The following is a 27,540-nucleotide window of genomic DNA, read 5'->3' as shown; positions in this document are numbered from 1 at the left end:
TGGAACAGGATTGTGTAGTTTCGTGTTTTTTTCTTTTCTTGAGCTAATGACCCAAATGAGTTCTGCAGTGTAGAAACATCACACCATGCTGCATCATTTCCAGGGGAGTGCAGAGGTTAAGTTTAGGATCAATCAGTTTGCAATCAGACTGATTACAAAGGACAAGGAGGAGTACAAGATAAAATCAAAAGAACAGAGTAAGACGGAAAGGCAGAGAGAGAGACGTTTGAGAACCCTTGAAGTAAGGGTTTCTTGCAGTAGACAGCTAGCAGGAACATTCAGAACTGTTAAAGGAGGCATTACAGTTTTGTTAAAATAGCAGTTCAGGATTTTCAGCCCTACTTCCACCCTGAGTACACTTACTAAGAGGCTGGCGAAGCTTAAATAATCCTTACCGTTTTATCTGCAACACTGTGAAATATTCAAGACATAACAGAGATGCTTCTAAAACTTTGTGGTTTTCATGTGTATATTGCTGTGGCTTAGGTAAAAAGGAAAGGTTTCTGAATAGATACCGTTCCATTTTTTTAATTCAATCTATATGGCTTTGTAAATCCAAGTTTCAGAATTGTGAATAATATGTGAATGAGTTTGGTGCTGTCTTCTGGAGTCCTCTTCTGGTTTTGTGGCATATGTTAAAGCACTGCCAAATTATAGTGTTTCATGTTGGAGCCACTGTGGAAAGATTTAGAAGGTGGGTGTTAATGAAAGAGATGAATAAAGCAAAGAAAGCCTCGATTAGCATCCAGCCACTTCAGAACTGATGGACACACTCCTGACATTCCCCTTTCCCAGCCAAGGGATTCCACCATTGAGAGAGGAAAGAAAATGCTGAATTAAAAGTAGAGGGATGTTGAAGTGTCGTTATGTGTTTCCAAACAGAATATTGATTAATATGTCATCACAGTTAAATATATTTTTTAGTGGCAGGGAATGTTGGTTTAGAGGTGGAAGAGGTAAATCTTCATGGATCTTTTACATATTTATTCATGAATTAATTTTGAGGTAGTGGGTAGTGAATGAAATGTTCAGATGCCCCAGTCATGATGGCATTTGAGTTTTAATCTTAAAAAGCTCGAATAGGGCCACATATTTTTAGATTCAGTTACCTTGCGAAGTTGACAGTTCAGCTAGTGAACAAGTTTTGGGAAGGTTCACCCACTTCAGTGAGGAAATTGGGGGAGTTTGATTCCTGACTTTACTTTGGGGTCAAATCCAGTAGGCTTATTTCTTTGGTTAAATCATTCACTCTCAGGTTAATTTTAACATTCAGGGTACACTGTTCAGGTTGAGGCTGAAACTGTTCTTTTTCTAAATGGTTTCTGCAGGATCTTGCTACTTTGAACTGTCCTGTATTACACATAAATGTCAGATCTTCTTACTTTGACTAAAAGTGCACCCTGCTGCAGTCTCTTGTGTCTGACTCTGTATTATCTCCTTAAAAAGCAGAAGCATGGCTTATATGGCCATGTAGAGAGTATTTTATAGGTGTTTATTTGATATCAATTGCTATTCATTTCTGCAGTATTATTGAAATAAAACTCCTTTGGCAAGACCTGAAATTTGAAGGGGGAAAGTAATATTGTTTCTCATTTAAATTGTGTATGAATAAATGATTGCAAATTGACAGATATTGCTTGTAGTGATTCCTTTCTTGAGTGAAAAACCAATTTCTATTTCCTCCTTAATTTAGGAACTTAAAATTCATAAGAGATGAAAAGAGAAACTAGATGCAGTCCCAACACAAGCAAAGAGAAATTACAAGTTGAAAGTTTAATAGATGCTTTTGTTTTCAGGGCCATGTTGCACTGTACTAAATCTGCACGTGGACAATCTTGTACTACTCTATTCCTGTAGACAGCTTATAATTTATTAGTAACAACAAGGTACAATAGGTGGTTGTGTGGAAAATGCAGGGTACCAGGTTCTTCACTGTTCCTAATCCGAGTCCTTCAACCTCTGCCCTGGTGAGCTCAGTAGAGCTGGTGTGTCATCTCAGAGAGTTTCTCAAACACTCCACCTGTTAGAGCAGTGTGTTAACACACGTCCAGTCCAGCATGTGCCTCTGCAAGGGTTTATAAAGCACTTACACTTGTATGCCACATGGGCACATTCTCCCATCTCTGTTCAGAGGGTCACAGTCCCTGGGTATAAATTCCCGTGCATGTACAGGTGTTGTTTTCTGCTGCAGCAGTAGGCTTTTAGGTCTGTACCCTTCTGTAAACTTGTTTTTTTCTCAGAGAGCTGGTCCTGAGGATTCACTCACCAGGCTTTTGTTATTCCTTTAAATAATGTAGAATATGTTCTGGTTTCATTTGTTTTGAAACAATTCAGCCATACTTTTCATAATGCCTTATGGAACTCATCAATACTGCCTGTATATCTGTCTAATAAGAGTTCAGTAAATTAGCATAATCATTAAACAAATTCTCATTTTGTTAATAATTGGTGACTGCCTGTTTCTCAACAGACAAGTGATGTCAGCTGTCATTTATTAGTTGTTGTATGCTTCGTTGTCTACAGGTAGGTAATCTGCAGTTTATATCCTTACCTTATTATGTTGGATTAGAATAATTACTGCCTGTTGATGGAAGAAAACTACTTTCTCTTAACTAAAAAGGTTGAGATGACTAAATATATCTTCTTTAGCTTTTCAGTAAAAATAGCTTCCTTTCCTAAAATTGACATGTTACTGGTTCAAGAAAGCTCTTCTCTTTATTTCTTTGATGTTTGATTTCTTGATGTTCCCTGCTGTGATGCACCGTGATTCCTTTCTTCCTATCTCTGTTTGCAGTGGCTCCTAGTAAAAGAACTTTGCAACATGACAAGAGAAAATGGCTTTTCCTTGAACTACGTAAAGTCTTCAGGGGAAGATTTAATTAAGTGTTTGTTTTGATTGCATGAACTAGAATTAAAATGGTGACACAAACACCTAATATAATAATAAAAATAATCCTTTGATTGTTTTAAACTGTAGACTTCTGAACTATAGCTCTTCTGGAGTGTTACTGTTCTCTCCATTGAATTGCAGTGAATTTGAGTAGTTGCTCCAGAAGGCAGTGTGCAGCTGAGTCCTTGGCATGTAGCTTGTTCATCTTGTCTTCCCCAGGCTTGGTTTGCCAGCGGCGATGCAGTCCAGTCTCTGCTGCCCCAGGGTGAGGGCAGGCTGTTGTCGGAAGGGGTGGTCCTGCCCTCACCGCTGCCTTGCTGCTGTGTCTCTTGCTCTGTCTCTCGTCTTCATCTGGTCCTCTGGTTGTTTGGGTCCTTGAGTTAAGTGGGCAGCAAAAGAAGCTTTCTGCTGGGTTAGCTCCACTTGGGAGGGTGTAGGAGCGAGCAGCCATGGTGGCAGGTTACCCCTGTGCCATCTGAGCAGAAATGGGAAACCACAGCCCCGTAGTAATGACTTCTGCCAGTACCTTGGTTTCTTGGTGTCAAGTAATACAGAGCACTTGGCTGTTAGAGGAGCCACATAGGTGTGTGAAGGTATGTCAGCAATATATGGGAGAGTGGCGGTGAAGTCTGAACTGATGTCAGCTATAACTGAGAGGCTGCATGAGACAGACAGGTGTAGCACAACACTAGTTTTCCTGGATTGCAGAAGCACATGGGGAGCAATCGGTTGATTGCTCCAGTGTGCTGCTGTTTAAATGTCACCAAACTGCCTGTGGATTGAGCTGATACACTTCTCCTTCAGTCTAAGCATGACTTAAGGGTGGATTAGTATTTTGAGAGGCTACAGAATGCTCATTTTGAATAAACTCATTTGGGAAATTGAAAAGCAATATTAAGGCAGTGCCGGGCAAAGATTTTTCAAATTAGGATTTGTCTTTGGGCTTTGCTATCAAGATTTGCTTGCTCCATGCGATGGCTAGATTTTCAGTAATGTGGACTTCTGAGAGTAATGATTGTGTTTCACTCTTTTGAAGTTTTTGAATTTTTCATACTTATACTTTCCAAGCTCCTGGCCATCCTCTCAACTGTTTGTCTGAGTCTAATTTCTGTAAACAATTTAACAGTAGAAATCCCAATAATAACATTATTGTTGTTGTTATTATTTTGTGTGCTCCTTTTATAACCAAGCCACCAATTTTTCACTGGTTTTTTGTGCATATGAAGAGAATTATTTAGTTATTTAACATAGACATCTTGTTTCAAAGTGTTGTATATCCATTAGGAATAGTAATAAATATGCACCAGAACAGGATTTCTGGCTTTAGTAAACAACAATGTAGTGGTATATTTCATGGGTTTTTGTTTGTTTGGGTTTTTTTGTTATTTGAACCTGAGAGTTACGTAAACTGTAACAATTGCAGTGACAGATCTCACTCATTCTCAAAAGTGTGTATATGGTTCAGTTGTATAAAATGGTAAATTGCCCCTACAGTTTATTGATCAAAATGTCATAGCCTTTAAGGAACTGGGAAGTATGATAATTTTTTTTTTTTCTCTGAAACATACTGCCTTTTACTGCTCAATATATTTTGTGTAGTGTATTTTAAGTAATACATTGGGAACTAAAAGGCCTGTAACAGTTAACTAGAGTTTGTGTGTTGCCTTTGTTTTAATCCAGTTAAAATGAACTCCCATTTGTAGGAATAAATAATGGAATTTAACTCTTAAAAGGTCTTCAGCTGTACCTGGGGAAGATTTTAAAACCAAAATCTGATGTTTGAGGTTAAGATTGCTTGCAGTGTTTTGATACAAACTATAAGAAATAAGCAATTCCTAACTGCGGTGGACAAAAGTATGGAAACTCTGTTTTTGTCACGAAAATATTCAAGATTTCTTCCTTAATTAGCTCACAGAGTCAGTTTTATCCTTCGTAAATATATCACAGAAGTCTAAATTGATACTTTGATCAAAATGTTCAGTGTTGGGTGAAGCTGATGGTCTCTGCTGATCTCAAAGGGCACCTCACTGGCATATTGTATCCAATCTGAAGTGAGCAGTTTGGCGATGTTGGTAGAAGAGGGTTTCTTCTGTGATTTTTAAATGGGATGGTCTGGATGCTAACTTCTGCTTTGGGAAATTAAAATTATTGTGGTAGCCAACAGGACATTACTTGGGAAGGACATTTGCTGTCCTGTTTTTCATAGTATACCCATAGGTATGTGGCGTTAATCATCTTTGGAGAGAAGGGCATGTGTGGTTTGACTTTACGTGGCAGGCCTTGTAGCTGATGAGTCTTAACATGAGTCTTTCCATTTTCTTTTGTGCTTAAAATACCTGCTTTTGTACAGAACAAAGTGTAGTAATCTCTGTACGTTTGCATTTTATGACTTGTATTTATGATAAACTTTTTCTATTTAGTGTAGTGCCTTTTTTCTAAATTTTTGTTTCTTGTCAGACTAACTCTATGGATACTTATTCTTTACGTCAGCACTGCCAGCAAACTGAAATACGTGTTTTAGTTTATTTTCAGTGGCTTATGTGGAATGTTTCAAGTATATGACCTAATAAAATGTACCTGCACCCACAGTGGTTTATATGAAGGTAGGCCATTTAGTTGTATATCTGATGGTTCCTTTTTGATAGGAATTTCTCCTACAACTTTTTCAGTTACAGTAGCTATATGTCAATAACTACAATAAAAGTTTATTTCCTATATTGATGAATGGTATGCTGTTTCATTACTGTCATCTTTGTGTATCTGTTTTCTTTCATATTCACTTGGAATTGTATTACAGGTCAGAGTGTGAATAAACTGGAATACTGTAGAATATCTTGGATAAGCAAATAGATTTGTTAGGTGCTTTTATTTTAGATAAGATATGCTAAACACACTTTCTTTTTATTTCAGATACAGAATCCATCTAAAAGACCTCCCCATAGACACATCAGTTTTTCTCACAAAATGACTTATTTCCGGTATAACCGTTACAATGTAGCCCATATTTATAAAACTTGATACTATATATATTTGACACATAATTTGTATTCATGCAGAGATAGTTTGAATTGGTAGATCTGTTTTATACTAGCGCAGGATCTATTAGCATAGTTACAGCTGCATTACTTCACTGGAGCAGCAGAGTGGGAAGAAAGTAGTATTCATTTATTTGACCAGCTTTACTGTCAGGTGCTTTTAAGAGATCCATCTTTGTTTCACAATGTTAATACTGGCTTCCATTCACACCATGAATGAAGAGGGAATGTTGGATGTCACTAAAGTGTGTCTTCCTTTTAACAGTCATGCAATAAAATGCATTAAGCTAGGTTAATGTAAACAGTAGAGCTGCTCAAATTATATAGCTGTGTCAAGGGATGTTCAATTATCCCAGAAATTTGCTTAGTGGTGGTTTTGTTGTTGTTGGTTTTGTTTTCTTTAAAAGTGCTGATTATCACTGGATTCTCTTCCTCTAGCTAGAATTATTTGGCATTTTCCAAAAGTACAGATTTGACCTGAAGAGGCTTGCTAAGAGATAGTAAGTATTTAAGGTTAGGGATTTTGTTAGTGAAATTGTCTAAACATGAATACTGAACTCAATGTGGTGAAATACTTAGTTGTGGATGTTTAGCAAAGGTAGTTCCATGTTGAATTAGGCATGAAATGGCACAAAATTTTTTTGAAATCAATTTTCTGAAGAATGAAAGGTCTTGGTTTTAATAGAGTTTATAATTTGCCTGTTTAGTTTTTTGTCAGATTTGACCTTTCAGTTCTTCTTTTTGACACCTTTTTCATACACTTGTTACATACGAGAGTTAAGAAATTCATTCACGTTTAAAATAAAATATGTGGTGCTTAAGAATTCTACAGCTAGGGAGTGGGGTCTGCCTGAAAATGCTGTTCTCCAGCGGTTGTTGCTATTTTAAAAAACTATTTTACTTTTAGTTTGCTTTTCGGAGAAATGCTATCTTGTAGTAGTAACTTACTGAGTTGAAGGGTAGGTGCAAAGTTCTAACAGTTGGTAATATTGCAGGCTAAAAGCGTTGTAAGCTTCAGTTCTACTGGTGCAGCTTCTGGTAAGTCTCAGCTACGAGCTGATTCGGCTTCAAAAAGCCACCGATTTTTTACATGTGTGCATGTCATCATGTTTTTGTTTATTAACATTTTTCTGCTTATCTTGTCTGCTTATCTTACCTGCTCCAGTGTGACACTATTTGGTACCTTCTGCATACATGCTATATGGCAGTATTTATAGGAATTCATTAGTCTTGGAGTCAACATTAATGGTTTTATCAGGGAGGCCAAAGAGTGAAAAGAATATTATATTGAGCTAATACTGAGCATATAGGTTCAGATAAGAAATAATCAGCAGTGTAGTTTGATGAAGTTTGCATTTACTGATGCTGCTTTTGTTTTGTGGTTATGTGGAACATTTATTTCTGAGCAGAGTTTTGCCAAGGTAGTTAACATGCAATTTGCAAACTTCTTGGTGAATACCTTAAGAGAGTTTATCCTGTTTTTATGTGTCTGTGTTTTCTTTTTTCAAAAGCAAGCAGTCAGAAGATACCTCCTGGGTCATCAGAAAGACACTGCACGTCAGAATAGTTAATGCTGCATTATATATAAAAGGACAAAGAAGTTACAGTATCTTCTAAATCTTTTTTTTTTTTTTTTTAATGTACATTGAAGTTGATTCCTACTATAAAATGTACTTTTGGTTCTACTCCTATTAAATTATATTATTATTATTTAGCCCATGTTATTCAAATAATGTGAATTTTTTGTTGTTGTTGCCATGGGACAGTTCAAGAACTGGCAAACTGAGTAGTGGAAGAATCTAAGGCAGCTACTCTCCAAATACGTTATTCATTCAGAGCTATTAGCATTTTATATAAAAACAAAGGAACAAAAAAAGGTGGGAAATAAGAGATTATGTAGGTTATGTGAACAATCAATTTTCTTCTCTAGCAGTAGTCAGTAAACCACTGATAGTTAGGCAACATCTGGCCTTGTTAAGATGGTCAAGAGAGATGTTTGATTTCTTGATGAGTATGCCACTCATTTTAATGATGCTGTACAAATGTAATTGGACCAAACATGGTACCTAGGTATATAAAGAAGTAACTCTGAACACAAGTCTTGCTGAGAATAACACATGTAACTACTACTAACTACTTTTCTGAAATCCTTGCCTCTCTATAGATCTTTGGTCCATATTACTGTGATCCTGACTGGTAACAGAATGTTTAGGGGGTGGAGAGGGGAAGGAAGATTAGAGGTAAACCCCAACCATATGAATTTTTTGTGCTTTTGGAATATGCCAAATAATTCCAGCCAGCAGGAGAGAATCCAGTGCGAAACTTGTACTTAATTAGATAATTCTGCCTTCATCTCACTTCATGTTACTGTTCAGTTGAGGCCTTTTGCTCCACTTACTTGAGTTTGGGGATTTTTGATGTTGTTGTAAGGCTCTAAGGAATAATCAGTTGTAATAGAGTCCTATTTAAGTATATTAATCTCTTTGATAAGCACTTATGTTAGAAAATTAATCTTAAGAAATATCTTATTAGGAAGAATTTAATTCCTCCTTAAAACTTTATTATTTTCCATAATTATATAAAAACATGGATATCTGCTACTAGTGATGTTTTTCTTAGTTTTATGAACTGATTTATTCTTAAAGCTTATTTGTGATTTAAAATAAAGAAAAAAAAAAACCCTTTCAACTTACCTGGCATATCTGAATCTCAAATAAGAGCTACTCTTCATCTACAGTATGTATATCAATACACAACATATAAAGAGCTCATATGAAAGCTATTTTTTCCTTGTAGTAATATAAGGTCTGCTGGAAGTCTTCAGCAGAGCCATGAATGTTATTTATTTTAGCCTTTTAATAAGAACTTGCTTTCAAAATACTAAATCCTTTAGTTTGAGTTTTTCTTTACGCTATTCCATGAAAAGATATTGTCTGGATTTTCATTTAGGCTCACTGGAGTGATTCTAAGTTTTTCTTTGTTATCGAAACTAGCTAACATGCTAAGAAGTATAATACCACTAAAAAAAGCTTTAGAAAGATGTCTTTAAACCTTCAGTCTTTCTTTGGGCTTTTCAGATCTTGGCAGAAGTTAATATTCAAGGTTGAGGTGTATTTACCGTAATGAGGATGTGTGTAAGTTAAGTAAGATGTTTTAAAACTTCTTTTGTTGATAGAAGAAATGTCTTAGGGATAACAGAAAAATGCCACCAATGGAAAATTGTCTGGTTCTTGCCTGTCATCTTATGAAGATGAAACATGAGATGTCACATAGAGAGTCAGGTTTTACTAAAGTTTGCGTACTATTTCCAGTCTGTCTTCACAGGCTGGCATGACAGAATGTACTCCTTGTACTCCAGTGCAACCTTGCAGTAAAGAAACAGATGAAACACAGATACATCTTAAACTGTTGGAACACACTGTGTTTCAACTGTAGACAAAGCTGCATGGAAAGATCTGAGAGATGTATGGTGTTTTCTAGTATGGTTTTCTGACTAGTATGTAGGGAAAAGAGGTAAAAGTATTCAAGCAGGGAGTAAGCTAGGAATAGAAGGTGGTGAGAATCAATAATGAACAGAAGTTCTTAAGGCAGCCTCTGCTTTCCTGTGCTTTAGTTGCCCTTTTACTTGCTTCCCCCCTCCCTCCTCCCTCCCATTAGATTGAAATTATTTTTCTGATGGTAATTTACAACCTAATTCCTCAGTCTGTCTTTGGTGAGCGACAGGACCACATGGGTGAATCTAGCAGTGCTGTTCAATGCTGCTGAGAGCAATTAAATTGTTGACAAGAGCAGAGCTGCAGAATCGGAAAATAAATAATACAAAGATGTGTGACACTGGAGTTGTATTGTGTGCCGTGTTAAAGAGTTCCCCTAATAAGTTTCAGGGGGAGGGGATGGATTATGACTGCCTATGGAACACTAGGTATGGGAAATAGTTTGCTTTCAAAACTTTGTAGGCTTTTGTTTAGGCTGCCTGAAAGCCATACCTTTGTGCAGCAGCACCATTCTGGTCAATCTCAGGTGTATAATACTTATCTGTAGGATGCATGGAAATTTATGATGCCCAAGAAACTTAGGCTATTTGAAGCCTATCTCAAATCCTTGTGAATGCTTGATGTAAATGTATTTGGGAGGGTTAGGAATGTCATCTGGCAAAGATTTTTTCAAGATTCTTGTACTAATTATTTCCTTTTATTGCTGTCCCATTTATTTAGTTCAGATATATGTTTATCGCAACTAAACCATCTTTGAGCTGGGAATTAGTTCAGGGAATCATCTGTTTACTCACATTTCTAACATCTCATGGTCACTTTTCTTGTGCCTTAAGCCTAAAACACATATGTTTGCAACTGTTTGGATTTTTCAAGATGATCTTGAAAGAGTAGTCATCTTTACAGATTCAAAGCTTTTGCTTTATTTCATCTCTTGTAACTGCTTTATTTTGCCTGCTTTTCTTAAGACATATGGTGTGTATACTGCAAGTGCTTTAAAGCAAGTTTTTCATGTTCCTTGCTCTTCAGAGCTTCTAATACAGACTTTGTCACAGTTGGTTTCTTAAATATATTGTACTCCTCTATACCATGGTAGGCTGTACTAATTCATTTTATTGAGGAGTTCATTCACAACCAGGAGTTTGTCTTTTGTGGAAAGTCTTGATTGAAGGTCTTCAGTTGGCATTCAGTAAGATGGTCTCTCTTAGAATCATATAATACAGGAGAGGAAAAAAAAAAACCCCAGCACATGCTTACTAACCTTAAGTCTGTAGGCTTCCCTTTTCTGTGCCAACTGTTCTTGGCCAGATCTTTGTTTTGTCACCCTTAGGACTACTTTGATAGTTCTTTCAAATGAATTATTCTCTTGTTTCCTTTCTGTGTTACTCAGACCTGTCTGATTCATGATTTGTGAAGGAAACATTCCTATAGTTTCTATATTAATTGTGTCAGTTTTATAAGAGAACAGACTATGTCCATATGCTTATGTATATATGCGCTGTATGTATATGTAATAATGATTTTTAACATCTCGGCAATGATTTGGAACATCCCTCTGGAACATTTTGAGTTATATTTCCAAGTTGTAAACCTGACATACAGTAAAAGCTTTTGTAACATGCCAAGGGTGTGGTTGGGAACAGAGCTCATTGCAGGTTCCCGGTGGAGCTGTTAGTTTGCTTTATTCATTATCTAGGCTGGGGCTGAGTTAACGTTGGAGTGAGGCACACCAGATGGGTGGCACAGGAGATGACCTTTCTTCATAAAACAGACAGACCTTCAGCGTTTCTTGCCATCATCTCTGTTCTTTATCTGTCATGTGTTGTGACTTATCACTCGTGGCCTTTAGTAGGTGGTGACCCTTTGCAGTCCATATTATTTAAGAGAGTCCTTAAGAGATTTTATTACTTAAGCCTTGCTGCTTTGAACTAACAGTGGAGATGTCAGTTGACACTGTTCTGCATTGCGAATTCCTTAGCTACTTAATTCCTACCTGAACAGAAAATTTGGAAACAGGTTGTGTTGAGACTTTCATAAAGCAACAGCCACAAAAGTCTGCTCCAGGATAAGATAGTTTGGATATTTTCCTTTTTATTTATTTGATTTAGATCAGTTTAGTAATACATACATGCAAAACTGATTTGTTGTTCTAAATGATGAATAAAAGCTGTTGGTTCAGACTTGTTCTTAAATGACACAGTGACCAAACTTTTATCAGCTGTATTACTGAGCTGTAGAAATCTGTGTATAAACCAATTAGTTGTAAATAAAACACTTAAGCATAAAAGATGAATAAATGATAAGTAAACCTACTTTTATATATGAGAAGTCCTTAGTAAAACTTCAAACTCACCTTTTCATTTAGTACAGCAACTTGAAAATTGGTCTGTATTTATTTAATTCTATCCAAGATCAGCTTGACATGGGTCTCAAAGATCTTTTGGATCCTAGCAAATACAAGATTACATAACACAGAATTAAAGAACTGTATCTATAAGATCTATAAATATATTTGCAGATGAGCAAAAAGTGCTGTCAAACTTAGCAAAGACTTATCCTTTGTTTCAAATCAACTTCCAGCTAAGGAGAATTAACCTTTCTTCTGGAAAGTACAAGTACAGGATTTGAGTATAATTGATTGTTTAAATCAAGGTTTCTTCCTTTCAGATTTAAATTAGAATTGATGGTTTTGTTTATTTTGGTATAAGTCAATACACTTTAACTCAGGGTGTGAGTTTATTTTTCTGAACCCTGAAAGTCAGATTGGAAAATTCCGTGTTGCTCAAGAGAAATGGATTGAGAAATGTCTTTGTAGATGTTCTCCTGCTGTAGCTCCAGGCCTTGAGGGGGGAGTGTGTGCATCAGATAGAGGTTTTAACTAGAGCAGAACAGCTGAAAGCCAGTTAGATGGAGATGAGTATTGGTTTTTTTCTCCTTTGCCTCCTTCCCTCCGCAAATACGGTCGACTTCTGACGGCAGTTGGGATGCTCTTTCTATTGCTACTGCTTACAGCTGAAATGGGGGAGCTTTGGAAATGTATTTTAGTCTTACAGTAGTGGTCACATAAGATGTTAGTGGGCTCCTGGCTGCCTGTGCACATTCAGGTGATGATTCTCTTCAGTGTGTGTGTGTGTATGTATGGATTATATGCATTCTGAAGCCATCATTATTATAATTATTATAAGGTAGTCTTTAGAGAAACAGTGTAAAACAGGGTTAATGATTGCCAGGGATAGAACTGGTATTTTCTTCAGTCACGCTAAAAGCTCTTTGTAGCTTGATAGAGCCTGAAGGCATATGGCATCAGGTATTGGTTGAAATTTTCTGGCTTTTCTTTATATGAGACCTTCAGGGTCCCTCTTGACTCCTAATATTAATCTCTGTGGAAATGATAATGAAGTAATCGCTGGTAGAGCCTAGCAGAGAACTTACAATAGGAAAATGAATTAAATGTCAACAATTTTGCTAGTGACTTTAAATTTTGACCCTCTATTTGAAGTCATTGCCTAAATGTTATAACATACTGTCTGTGAATAACATGGAGGAACATAAAACACACTGAGGTGCCTGTGTGATGCCTACAATTAGAGATAGCCATAGAGCATACTGACAATATGTCATTTTATTCTTCAAAAGTATGTTAACCAGATTATGGTTAAAAGAATTCAAAATGTGCCATCCTGAGCTATTTGTAACAGTTTAAATTCTGTGGGAGTCACTTTTACAGAAAACATGTGGTTATATACTCTAAAAGATGGGGTTTATATTTTCTTTAGGCATCAATCTTTTGTGCTGTGTTTCAAAGCAAATAGAAACAGAGATTTGCTTTTGATATAACACAGCATTTAAAACTCTAGTATTATGAAAAGAGTATGCATTATTGAAAGACTTTATCATGGAGATTTTTGTTTTCAGTATAAAGTTGCATTAGGATAATATTTTTTTATCATGCTGTTAGAGATCAAAGTATTAGTATAGTAAATAATCCTCCCTGTCTAACACATCTAAACATATAGTGCTAGCTTGCATACTGTGCTCCTGCTTCAGGAGAAACCAAGAATTGATTGTGGGCTGTCTGCCAGTAGGACAACAGTTTGTCTCTCCATGTGAGAAGAGCATCTTTTGCTGGCACAAAATGGGATTATACCATTGCCAGGAGTCAGCTCCACCTTTGCCATTATATTGTTGCCAGGAGTCAGTGACAGCTCCTTAATTATTGCTTTTGTCTGTAACAGTTGATCCTATATGGAGAATGTGTCCTTAAAAATCATTCTGTTATGATCCTGTGGCTTTTATCTATACTCAATGTTTGCCACCAAGACAAGTAAATGTGATGTCTTTATGTTCGTATATGTGTGTAAAGTTGCCATATCTTTGTGTCCATTTTATTTATATATTTATATTGCATGCACACACAAGCATCTAAACTGTTCTGTTGAGAATGGAAGGTAAATTCTTCTCCGTTGTTGGCATTGCATGGCTGACATGGTTGTGCTAGTGTCCTCGAGAAAATATGCTTAGAAGTGCAACCAACTAAGCATAGATAAGAGACCACTGAAAATACATATGTTAGTATATAGTTTCCCACAAGATTAAGCTAATTCTGTGTCAGTTGTTTTTCTCAGATATGCTGCAATAAATCCATAGAATCAGTAGAAATAATTTTATAGGGAAGAATTATATAAAATTTAGTGTAAATAAGGATATTTAATATGAAACAATGAATTTGTTCTAAGGTAACAGTCTGTTAAAATTTTTATAGCACCGGATAACATAAAAACATAAATAGACTTTGTAGTTCAAGCTAAGTTTGCCAATCTGCGTTGATATTAAATGCAAGACATTTTGTCTAGCCAAGATCACCCATGAGCCTACGTAGCTTTTAAAAAATATCTGTAGCTTTCAGAATACTTTGGATGCACAAATGTTAAGAAAAGGCACTTAAGTAAATCAATACATATTTTACCTTTTCTCTGAAACAGTGTTGTTTAACTGCTGGCTTGAGATGACCATAAGGCAGAAGAGCTCAGTTGGCTGTCTCATGAACTGTTCTTAATGAGCATTATGTTATTTTCCCCTCTCGTTTTTCTAGGCTGTTCAATTAACCCCTAGACGATGGCTGAACCTGCAGGAGTACCAAAGCAAAAAAATAATGGCAGACCATGGGGTTACAGTTCAGAGATTCTTCGTAGCTGATTCTGCAAACGATGCCCTGGAGGCTGCTCAGAGACTAAGTAAGTTGACTGGTAATGGGAGGAACCTGCTTCACCAGATAGCAATCTGGAAAATAAATTGCTTTGTAATAAGTTGTACACAATCTTCAAATTGGTGTTTATTGAAAAGGTTTGATACGTTATCCAGACCACAAGTATATGCCTAATTTCATATGTAAACAACAGTTTATAACAGTAACATTTGTTTAGAAATTTATTTCGAAAATGTTTTGTATGCAGCATGTAACATGAAATCTTTAATTAATATGATTTATGTAATTTTGAGTAATTCAGAGTTCAGAATAACATCATGAATGTTTGCTGAGGAAGATTATTTGTTGTTGTATACTTCATATAATTTAAGGAACTGAAGTAAATGAACTTGTGTAAAAAGTTGTTTTCGGACAAAAATTTGCTCTATTAAAAAGCAAAGGAAGAAAAAGGTTGTGGACTCTCCATTTTAAAAGATATTCAGAACCCAGTCGCACACAGTCAGCTTTAGCTGACCTTGCTTTGAGCTGGTGGGTAGGACTCTATGATCTCCAGAAGTTCTTACAACCTCAACTGTTCTGTCATTCTGTTGATGAGGAGAAGGGCTCCAAAGAGGAGGATGGTGGCGCGGGACCCTTTTGAAAACATCAAAAACCCCGCGGCAAAACCGCAAGCCGAGAAGGCAGAAACCCGGGGAAGAGGAAGACCCTCAAGCTGCCTGCCCCCTGAGCAGGAAGAGTGAGCTGGGAACGAGGGCAGCAGGGACTCAGGGTGGGCAGAGCCTGGAGTGATGATGCCCAATGGCCTTCACGTACAAGAGCAGCCCCCAGGGAGTGTGAGTGACCAGGAGCGCAGCAACAGGGTGGGCAAACAAGGTGTGGCGTGTCAGGAGGGCATGGGGCAACAACAGAATGGGCGAACAGGGTGTGGCGATGCCCATCTATAAGAAGGGTTGAAAGGATGATCCAGGAAATTACAGGCCTGTCAGCTTGACTTCAGTGCTCGGGAAGCTGATGGAGCAGCTTATCCTGAGTACCATTACACAGCATATGTTGGGACAACCAGATGATCAGGCCCAGTCAGCGTGGGTTTATGAGAGCCAGGTCCTGCTTGACCGACAACAGGGCAAACTGCTTATTGGATGAGGGAAAGACTGTGGATGCTGTCTACCTTGACTTTAGTAAGGCCTTTGACACCGTTTCCCACAGCATTCTCCTGACAAAACTGGCTGCTAACGGCTTGGATGGGCACACGCTTTGCTGGATAGAAAACTGTCTGGATGGCGAGGCCCAAAGAGTTGTGGTAAATGGAGTTAAATCCAGTTGGTGGCCGGTCATGAGTGGTGTCCCCCAGGGCTTGGTTTTGGGGCCACTCCTGTTTAACATCTTTATTGATGATCTGGACGAGGGGATCGAGTGCACCCTCAGTTAGTTTGCAGATGACACCAAGTTGGGTGGGAGTGTTGATCTGCTCGAGGGTAGGGAGGCTCTGCAGAGAGACCTGGACAGGCTGGAGCCATGGGCTGAGCCCAACTGCAGGAGTTTCAATAAGGGCAAATGCCCGGGGTTGCTCTTGGGCCACAACAACCCCCAGCAGCGCTACAGGCTTGGGGAGGAGTGGCTGGAGAGCTGCCAGTCAGAGAGGGACCTGGGGGCGTGATTGACAGCCGGCTGAACAGGAGCCAGCAGTGTGCCCAGGTGGCCAAGGCGGCCAATGGCATCATGGCTTGTACCAGCAATAGCGTGGCCAGCAGGGACAGGGAAGGGATCTGACCCCTGTACTCGGCACTGGTGAGGCCGCACCTCGATTCCTGTGTTCAGTTTTGGGCCCCTCACTACAAAAAGGACATTGAATGACTCGAGCATGTCCAGAGAAGGGCAACGAAGCTGGTGCAGGGTCTGGAGCACAGGTTGTATGGGGAGCGGCTGAGGGAACTGGGGGGGTTTAGTCTGGAGAAGAGGAGGCTGAGGGGAGACCTCATCGCCCTCTACAGCTCCCTGACAGGAGGGTGCAGAGAGCTGGGGATGAGTCTCTTTAATGAAGGAAAAAGTGATAGGACAAGAGGAAACTGCCTCAAGTTGTGCCAGAGAAGGTTTAGACTGGGTATTAGGAAACATTTCTTTACAGAAGGGGTTTTTAGGCGTTGTTGTTAGGTTAATGGTTGGACTAGATGATCTTCAAGGTCTTTTCCAACCTAGATAATTCTGTGATTCTATGAAGAAACAAAATATTTATGAGAGAATTATATGCATGTATATTTGTTCAGATGTATGTGTGTCCATATGGAGTGAAAATAAAAGGTGAGTTGAGTTACCTAGCATCACAAAAGGACTTGAGAGTGGCTGGGAGAGAAAACCCTGCTTCTGGAACTTAATTTTTGTTCTCTGACAACATCCTCATTTTAGGTGGGGTGAACATAAGATGATAATGTGGGTCAGAATTGCTTTTATTTATTACCTTTTATCTCAAAAGGAAATGTGTTGAAGTATGTTTGTCACCTCGTTCTAACTCTGAAAGAAGTTTTCTACTCCTTAAAGTTAGTAGGAGTTTGCATAGTTTTCTTTCCTCTTTTCATTTAATTTTTGCTAATATTAATATATTTAAAAAAGAAAAAAATCGTTAAAATTGCCAGAGGCCAGACATTGTTATAGTCTAATTGTGTAGTAATAGAAAGGTTTTTTGTTTTATGCTTTACATAATGCACAAGCCACTTAGTTAAATGCATTTCAGTTTTGCACACTGGAAAGAAATTAATACAACTTATTCATATCAAAGATCTCATCAGACCTCAAGTAGCCGAATAGGATTAACATAATGGCTTTCTAAATCTCGATAACCTTATTAAGGTAATATATTTTTCAGTAATCAAAATTTTATAATGACAACCAGTATATTTGAAACAAAAACTTTAAATGCAACTGTTATGGTCATTTGACAGTGCGAAATGAAAAATGCTGACACAAAGCAAAAAGCTCATAAAATGGGAGGGTTTCCTCATGACTATATGTCTGAGAAAATGAAATGCTAACTGAGGTTGTGGCAGGTTTTTCACAAATCTTACAGCACTTAAACTCTCCTCTTCATGATTGAACTCATAAATGGATCAGTCTATCCAATAACTATCACTATTCTCGATCTCTATTACTATTTGGAAAAATAAATTACTCTATTAAGGGCAGTGAACCTCTTCTGTTTTATGATGCCAGGTTTATTTTAAATAACCTCTGTATCTTCCTTACTTTGCAAATCACAGAAATATTGGGTCTAAACAACTGTGTTGAAATTTAAATAAAAGTAAAATCTAAAACCAAAAATTACTTGCTAATCAAACTATTGGGTGAATTGTATGTATTTTAGCTGGGTTGGCTTGTTAACACTTCAAAAATTGTAAGTCAGTGGTACCTTTCTCCAGTTCATGTGATTGCATTCAACTCTGCTGCATTACTGGTCGTTAAAGAATTGTGGTTTATAGTGTAGAAGCCATTTCACGTTGAAATGATTGACGCTCCATTGATCCACTAAATAATTAACAACATCCTCGTAATCATTCTGATAGTCTGCTGTCGTACTTCTAACACGCACTTCGAAAACTAAGCATCAAGAACACAAGTTCCAAGATTTCATCATATTTATCTTTATGATCCTTCAGACTAGTGGTATCTCCGTCACTCAGGTTTATCTGCACAATTTGATAAGGACTGCCATCTTCTAAATTTGCAACCACATAAAGTACAAAGTTATAGGTGAAACAAAAAACTTCACCTACAGGAGGCACAAAATATTACAAAATAAAATAACCAATGGAGGCGGCTTAGGGATGTTTTTGATAGGCAGGCATTCTGCAGCAAAAGATGGTGACAGTAAAGGCCAATCACCCCTGCCAAGTCCTGCTCAAAAATCTGGTGGTTTAGATACTGTATACCACATTGCAGCTGTCCTTAACTTTAGCTTCTACAAACAAGAAAGGATGCTTGCCAACATATTTTTGAGATAACTTTATTCTGTTTTTATCAAGATTTCAAAGTCAAAGGTTCAGTATTTTTCTTGTGAAAGGAGGTTCTTTCTATCAACGTGTCATCATGAATGCAGGAGAAAAAATTTTCCTTGATAATCTTACAGCTTTACATCACTCATATATGTCTGTGTGTGTGATAAAGGGGTGCAGTTAAAGGGATAGAAATTCCTGACATGGAAATCTTTACAAAGTCTGGTATTCACAAATTAATTTTACAATTTCACCAACTACTACATGCTTGACAGAGCTGTCTACTGCTGCAGTGCCTGTGGCCATCAGTTTTGCTATTGCTGGATTTCCTGTTGATGCAATGGGAAGAGATAGGATTAGATCATTTTTGCTGCTGTCTTCACTTGTCAGGAAGGTGTTAATGCGTGTGTTCTTGAAAGGGTTTGCCTTTATCCAGAATCAGCAGTTTTGTTATAGTTTGCTCATTTCCTCTGTTGCGCTCTCTATTTTTATTAATATGTACACTGAATACACAGAATGTTAATTTTCTCAAAGATTTTCAAAACTTACCAACAGCACAAAAGGCAGTCTACAAGGAATTTTTAATGGAATTAAAGGATTGAGGTTTTTTTTTTCTTCTAAGATAAGAATGGCAGATGTGAGGAAAATTAAAATGACATCACTAATACTGACTTCAAAAGAACTTGTACACAATAAGGAATACAGAATTAGGCCTCAAGGAATTCATTGCCTTCTACGTGCTAAGCAATTTTGAGGTGTAACTCTTGTAGAGAAGATGGTATTTACAGAATACCAAGAAATGCAGTCACAAACGGTTTTGTGTTTCATGTTAAAATTCCTAGGTTTTCAAGAGGAAAGTAAAAGACATTGGGCTGTTTTGCTCTAACAGCATGGCATTGCTTGATCTGCCATCTGAAGAAACACAACCTGTAAACACCTTACAGTTCTAGTGCAGCTATTTAACAGAACAAAGAGAAATATTTGGGAGCCGAGTTTTTGCCTGAAATGTAAGATCATCTAAGGATTCCTGCATTAACTCACAAGTATTGTGACCTGATTCTCACCCAATGCAGTGTTACGTTGAGGGCTTGTTTAGCCAGAGAAGGCATTTCCTTTCTTGCTATTTCTTTCCCTTGTACTATAGTGCTGGTATAAGGAAAAAATTATTATATATGCATATGTATACCCACGCTATCAAGCAGTGCAGATTTCCATCGCTCGTAGTGGGCAGATGCACTGTGCATCATTTCAGGGTCCATCATTTTCTCTCGCCTTCTCCACTAGAGGCCCTTAAGTCTGCTTCAGCTCCTGTGCTGTTCTTTATGTTTTGCCTGATGGAGAAGTTATTAAGGGAACCATCATTTTAAACTAGTAGGTGGACAAAGCTGAGAGGGATTATAATTCTGCTGGAGGGTGTTACTATGTACTGTCAATTGGCTCTTTGAATCAGTAGAGAACTTACAGAGGTGGTTGAAAATGCTGACAATCCTAAATGGATGCTGGAAGCTTGGCATGTGTTGCTTTTTCTGATTTTTAACAAAAGCAATAGAGTGCTGCCCGTTGCCACTTAGAGTGTTTCATTACGTTTAGGAATCAGTCAGGTGCAGTGTTCACACTCTATCACAGAGAAATGCAATTGAATTGAGTGCAAGGCTTTTATTCACTCTTCTTTAAAAAAATGTATAACAAAATATAGTCTCTGCATGTCCTATTTCTATTGCCTTATGCATGAGGGAACTCATAAAATTCGGCTTTGGACTGAAGGCATGCTTTTTATATCAGGCTGGAGAGGTAAACATGTATTTTATAAAGAACAGAAGAGTTTTATTGAAGCCTCTTTCCATGAGTTCATTTACCTGTCACCTATTATTCACTATTTTTTAGAATATTGAAAGAGTTCTCAGTCATTTGATTACCAGTCTCCTTCCTATCTAAGCCTACTGTTTTTTCCCCCTTGGCTATATTTAATTTAGATGGAAGACTACATTTTTAGATGTTTAGATCCCTTTTCTGAAAGTTCATCTCTCCAATACAAGTTGGGGAAACCACTTGAAAGCAATTTATGTTTAGAACGGATCAAAAATTGATCTTTAGTTTGGTAATGTCCTTTTTGTATAGAATATGAAGAAGTTGTTGGTGATAATGCTGTCTGCATTTAATCTGTGCTTTTATGTGAGGAAAAATGAAAAAAGATCCTTGAACCTCACTTTTCCAAGGATAATAGAAACATGAATTTACCTTCTTTTTTTGTTACACCAAGAAGAGCTTTTCTGTAAGTACCCTATACAGTCCAGCCCTCTGTTGTTAAAGTTGTATTTAAATAAATTTGCTCCTCAGTCTTTGAGTTTGTTGTCTACTTAGCTGATTCTTTTTACTGTTATCATGTGCTTTGCTTACATGATTTAATTCCCTTTCTTCTCTCCATCAGGATAGGTAGGAGAGGAATTGCCTCCTTCAGCCTCTCTGTGATTTCCGTATTTCTTTCCATTGTATGGTTCACTGTGTAGTAATAATTTTTCACCTGTGCATAATGAGTTATTTCTCAAAAAACCCTATGTACTTGGTGGTTATAACTAGTTATTTTTTAGATTTTTAGAGCACCTTGTATTATGCTTCTCTGCATATGTTGAAAAATCACACGTTGCTGAAATAGCGTTCCATGGAGCTGTACACAAAGAACTTGCTCGCTGTTAAGGAACAGCTCTCCCATAAGTCCTCTTATTTTCTCTGACAGCTTTTATTAAAGTTCCTTATACTTAAATTATGGCTTTCTGAAACTGTCCTTTCAGGCAAAATAATGCTGTAAGTTATTGACTAATACGATTCTATTCTCAAATGGGTAAGTATTTGGAAAACAACCTTTTAAATTTAATAGAAAACTAGCAGTGGATGAGCTGCCTTTGGACCACATTCAGCATTACTGAGCATGAGTAATTCTCAGTTCCGTTTAGCAGGTTTTCAGTTAATGGATTTTGCCTTGTCTGAGTGGTGAAATCTAAGACTTAAAGGGATTCTGCATTTTCCTGCAACTTCTCAATAATAACAAATATCTGTTAATAATCTGTTACTCCCAGTCTTCACAGGCACCTCTTGAATGCATCCATTTGAAAGCTTCACAGAATTTGTGGTTTTAGCCTGTTTCTGTCCTTTGTTCAATTTCCTATTGTTTCTTTGAGCCCCTTCCCTTACTGTATCCATTTTTTCTCTTTTCTTCCCAATGCTTATGAATTCTGGTTGAGAAAAGCCTCATCCTGTTTTGTGCTGAACAGTCAGTTGTATCTTACCCTACTTAAATATTTAGCAGTTGTATCCTACTAAAATCCACTGTATGTTTGTGTGCATTCTTTTGTTTGGGTTTTTTTTTTATTCCCCTTGCTAAAGTGCTTTGCTTAGACCACCATTTACTCAACATAGTGGTCAGAAATTAATGTTTCTGTGCATGATCAGCAAACAAATAATGATTGCTAACAGTTCAAATAATATTTTTTTCTATATTTGTCCACTTTGGTTTTATTTTTGGAAAAATTTTCCAAATTTAATTGTCGTGCCAACAGTTTTAAAAATTAATTTTTGTCTGAAACTGATGAAGATAAATTAGAGTAAAAGTTATGGAGGCAATGTTTGTTGCAGTTATTTAAGGTGTTTTTTTGTGGGAGGCTTAGTAATACGTTGGTGACGCAATTTCTTTATCCCATCTACTGGATGAAAAAATCAGTCATGGAAAACCAGAGGAGTTAGGAAAGGTCTGAAAGGACTGTCTTCACTGAAACCTGCTTTACTAAGGATTTTGTTAGAAAGTCATGGCAAATTTGCTGTGATATAGCTGTAGTGCAAAGCTGGAGTGTAGTACCTATTCCATAGTAGCTCTTTTTGTGGACGTTCTTCATTTGCACTCAGATTGCTTTTGGGTGCTTTAACTTAATCTGTCCTAGATGGTAAACCACACAAAGGCACAAATAAGGTGGAACTAGGGTTTCTGTTTAAGGATTTCATATACAATGGCTGTTTGCACTGTTGTGTAGCAGGACCTTTCCCCCTGGATATGAGCCCTAAAATACTGTTGCTTTCTCCTCCTCGCGTACACGTTTTGTTTGGTTGGTTTTGAATCTTGTAATTTCTGCTTGTTCTCCCTCCCCCTTCCTTCCCTCCTTTCTCTGTGTTTCATGCTAAGGAACTTTATTTCACGGAGGCTGCTGAGAAGTGGCAAAATTTTAAGCGCAGCAGTATTTAAGCAGAGCATTATTGTTGGTAAACCCTGCAAGGGGTCTCTGGCTTAGCTTTACTGTGTGCCTCATTCCCCCTCTTCAGCTTAGCAGTGTTTTTCTGCATAAGTCCTTGGCACCTGTGTGAAAAACAGGCAGCTGTCTAACAGCACACACATTTGTTGGTAATGGCCACATGTGCTGCATCCTGCATGCCAGAAAAACTTCCATCTTCCCTAACTGTGATTTTGAGTTTTATTCTTTTTTAAACAAAATTAATAAAAGATTTGTCAAAGCTTACCCCTGGGTATTGTGTTGTTTCAAGTTGAACCTTTCCATTTCAAGTTAAATTACAACTTGTTGCTTTTTTAATATTTTAGATATGGGAATTCTTAGAAGGACCCTCCATCTCCTGAGGAATTACAGAAACAGTTAATTTCAAATTCACTGTTATGAAAAACAAATCTGTTTTTTCTTTTCCTTATCTGTTGCTTTTGTTAGAAAATTACATGCTGAGTGTGAGTCAGTAAATGCAAGCTTGAGACTGCTTACAGTAGTTGGGTATTTTATAACCATTCTTTGTCACTGAATGTCTTCATATTCAATAGATTTATAGTAATATGAATAATGGCTAGGGGGCTAACAAATCAAAATCTCATTTCAGATGTTTGACACTAATGTTGTGCTGACTTATTGTTCTCTGTGTTGGATTTCTGATCAAATTACAAAAATAGCTACTTGGAAGTAACAACAGAAAGTAAAATATACTCTAGAAATGGGATACTGAGTTTTATATTTAATGTGCGCCATAGAAAGCGGTCATTTACAAATTCCAGTTCTGTTAAATATATTAGTGGATTTTTGTTTATAAAAGAAGGAGGTGACAGAAGCCATAGCTCTTGATTCAGGAATTTTAACAGGTGGTAAAAAATGGAAAATTTCACAAGGAAGGTACAAGATGACTGCTGGTATTCCAGACTTGTCACACCGTATTTTATAGTTCTTCAAGGTAGTTTTGCAGCTGCAAAACAATAACCAGATGCATAATTGAGAAGCAGCTGCATGAAATTTTCATTTTTTTATGCATAAAATCAGAACCATTAGACACACTTTATGTATAAGGTATGAAACACCAAACAACATTGTTTTCTCTGCAGTACTAGCAGCTGTGTAAAGGAGAGAAATCACACCTTCTACACTCTCTAGATGCCCATCTGCTTCTAAATATTTGAGGGCCAATTACTGAAACCAAATTTCTTTTTGTTTTTCCTTGTTTGTTACTCTGGCTTATGTTGGAATGTATGAGGTAAAGCATTTGCTTTGCTTTTAATTTTTAAAATCCTATTGAAAAAATCTATTTGTGACACTAAATAGCAATGTTTTTTTTCAAATCACCTGTACTTATAGCTGCTGCTTTTATCTGAATGCCACAGTGTATCCCCTTCTGGGAATGCCCATTCCTGATGGAAGATGAATGAGTGATGCTGTTTGTTTAGGATTCTGCTGTCACTGACTGCATGTGTTTCAAAGCAGAACTGAATAAAAATTTTTCGTTCGTATAAACTACAGCACTGTTTGAAGAACTACCAGCTTGTTTGAACAGTCATTTAGTTGGTGCTTGTATTTTAACACACTATATGGGACCAGGTATAAAATATTGGTTATTGTCCAGATGCCATGTGTCACTTCAACGTGAGAATACTTCTCTTACTTTCTGTGAAGCCTGATGTATGTATATGTATGTATGTATTTGAAAGAAATCTATGTGATGATAGTTTTGGTAACAAATACTGCAAAAATAAAGGGTTTAACTTGTGATGGAAAAGACCAGATTGTCAGCTGGCAGTCTAGTTTTTCCTTCCTGGGCCTCATTCCTGTGGCTGTATTGATCAGAAAAATCACCCTTCTTTTCTTTACGTGGTATAAACCCTCAGCAGGAGACATGTTTTAGATATTAATTTTGAAATAGTGTTTATTAGAAACTCAAAATGAGGTGACAAAGCTTCTGAGATTGATGGGTCTGCACTATGTCATGCTGCATCTTCTGTGCGATCAGTCTCATTATGTAATCCCTGGCGTAAGCGTGTCAGATACATGATTGACACTTATGTCCATAATATATGGGGTCTGGTGTTTTTACTTTAAACTTTTTCATGTCAGTACTAGTAGCAAAATTATGTTTAATTTAATTAGTATAAAATCTAAGAGTGGTAGATAGCAGTCTAGAGACGAGGATAGTTTACAATTAGCCTCTTTTTGTAGCGTCTGTTCGATCCTTACTAGCAAAATTCTTTCATGTGGTCAGCAGTGGTAATTTCTTCAAAGAAATATATAATCTCTTTCCTCCTCCATACAATGAATATTTTTATCCTTGAAACTGATTTTATTTGAGGCTGCGGTTTCATCTGCAAAGGGGGCAAATATGACGTTAGCTCTGGTTACCTCCTCATTGCTCCTAGATGTATGGGGAGATATTTCATTTTGTAGTTGGGCCTCAGATAACTGGCACCGTAAAGAGCAGGGAGAACTGGGCTAGATTTTTAGAGAGTAAAACTGAGAAACTTTACAGTGAGGTTTTGAGTACTGATACGTTCCTTCAAATTAATAGTTAAACTTACACTCAAAAATCAGCTCTTACTTAGATGCTTGTCTTCAACTGAATTCAGAATTATTACTCCATCTTTTAGCACTTCTTTTCTTGAGTGTTTAAAACAATAGTTCTGGTTATTGCCCTACTTTGATGCTGTTGTAATTTCCCTGATCTCCAGGTGACGCAGGGTGTAGCAGGAAGGTACTATTGTTAGATAACCACTTTCTGTATATAATTCAGTTGGGGAAGTTGCATTTTTTTAATCTGTCAATTGTTTCTGTTAAATTTGTTATACCTTTTGTCTTCATGGAATAGGTGGTGGTTTAGGATGGGCTGTGATTGATGTGTGAGGATATTAGGTTGTACGTTTGCTATAAAAGCACATGGGTTTGTACCAAGCCAGAAATCTTCTCTCACAGCTGGCCTTTCAACTTATATAAAGCTCAGAGAACACACAGTATACAGCCTCCATACTGTGATTCCCTTCCCCTCTTTTCTTCCTTCAGCCTCCTCCAGTCTATGAAATAATCCTGACTGGTATTTTACAGAGGTTAGTATGACTTGCAAGAGCTTGTTTTATCTTTAAAGTTGGGAGCAATTTACAAGCTGATATTCTGAATAAATCAGCAGTTGAGAAGTATAATCATAAGAGGCTGTGATTTTTATTTTTTTTTTTTTCTTTTCGGTAGATAATCTCTACCTAAAATGGTAGAGCAGTTTTTGAAGCTGAGGATGTTCTGACATTTTGTTAATCTGCTACTTCATGTTTGAGAAAGTGCTGTGAATTTAAAATATGTTTATCTACATTTCTTCAAATATTTGCAGTTTAAGAAAAGTAAAATATTTCACCACACTTATGAATATGAAATGTTTCTTTGTAGCCCTGCTGGATTCAATTGGGAGATATTATCTGACTCCCTGCATCACAGTATATTTTAAATGAGGGACTAACCCTTGAGAATGTCATGACAAAAAACATTTAGCGAGAATCATGTTCCAGAAGTTCCAGAAGTTAGTTATGCTCTTATTTTAAGTGATTTTTTGTTTTATTAAGAAAAATCTGAAGTTGACAGTTTTACCTATACGTGGTATACTCTACCCTATCCCACACTTAAATTCAGCTATTGTTTCTTGCGTCATTGTGAAGGAGAACATTTTTCTTGCACCTCCCTTGGGCTTGGTTGGACTGCTCACCTGAGTAAGATAAATAGGGCCAAACTTCAGGCTATAAATCTTAAATATATTTATTGTTCTAAATGTTTAAGAACAGCCCCAGGATTTCTGCAGAAAGAGAAAAGAAAGGCAGCCATGAAAAGTTTACAGTATAAATAGTTAACAATATAAAGTCACTGGGAAGATTCACCATTACTGCACTGTGCTTCGCTCTACTCCCTGCCAAGTCTCATTCCTCTGTTCCGCCGGTTATTAATGTGTGCATTTTAGTATTAGCTTTCCTAATCTTCGTGTGTGTGTGTGAGTATTGTGCTCCACTGAAGATTACTGTCATAATATTCCTGATACTGTGTCTGCATGTCCAACACCCCCTCTTGTTCTTGTTTCCACAGATAAATCTTTTACACAGGTTTTTGGTTTATTACTTGTTTATATCATTAAATGTTCAGTGTGATTGATTTTCTTATTGGCCTTTCCACATCTTCAGTATAATAAAGCTTTTGTTTTGGATATGTTGGAATAAAAGTGGAACAAGGGAGACTTGAAGCTAATTACTGCAAATTTAACTATCTTAGAAAAAACTATCCTTATAAAACTTTTCCGCCCTGTAAATACAGGCTTATGTCTCATGCCTTAACGTAATCTGCCATTTAAATTTGTTGATTAACACATGCTATAAATAACTTGCTTATTTTTATCTTTTGAGTGACATTCCTATTTGAAGTTGCATATGCAGATAGTATTTACTTAAAGTTTTTTGTTTGATCTGTAAGAAGCTAAGTTAAATGCTTAAAGATGCCTTAGTACTGAAAAGTAATTTTACAATTTTGAGATGAAAAAAATTATTGTATTTTCATATTTTATGTTGTTGTTTTCCAAAATGAGACTCCTGTGTCTTTTGAGTTTATTCAGCTTTGTGTCTGTTTTCACAATTTTAATGTTATGGGTTCTGATTTATGGCTGTTTTTTA

At 37.0% G+C, this 27,540-nt stretch overlaps 1 protein-coding gene across 2 annotated transcripts in view; it reads left to right on the top strand.

Moving 5' to 3' along the window:
- The window catches only part of SUCLG2 (succinate-CoA ligase GDP-forming beta subunit), a 136,796-nt gene that overhangs the window by 12,042 nt on the left and 97,214 nt on the right, over positions 1 to 27,540 (top strand). The window contains exons 1-2 of one of the 2 annotated variants that reach the window (XM_026857698.1): positions 11,074 to 11,078; positions 14,509 to 14,650. In XM_026857698.1, the coding sequence (XP_026713499.1) occupies positions 14,569 to 14,650 (82 nt within the window). In that variant the 5' untranslated portion in view covers positions 11,074 to 11,078; positions 14,509 to 14,568. Of the gene's footprint in view, positions 1 to 11,073; positions 11,079 to 14,508; positions 14,651 to 27,540 lie in introns of those variants that run through there. The other variant, XM_026857699.1, reaches the window with a different exon arrangement.

The sequence above is a fragment of the Athene cunicularia genome, assembly GCF_003259725.1.
Source record: "Athene cunicularia isolate RWA chromosome 12 unlocalized genomic scaffold, athCun1 chr12_part1, whole genome shotgun sequence".
NCBI classification, from domain to species: Eukaryota; Metazoa; Chordata; class Aves; order Strigiformes; family Strigidae; genus Athene; species Athene cunicularia.
Note: the sequence above shows the minus strand (reverse complement) of the source record. Positions and strands in the feature narration are given on the sequence as shown.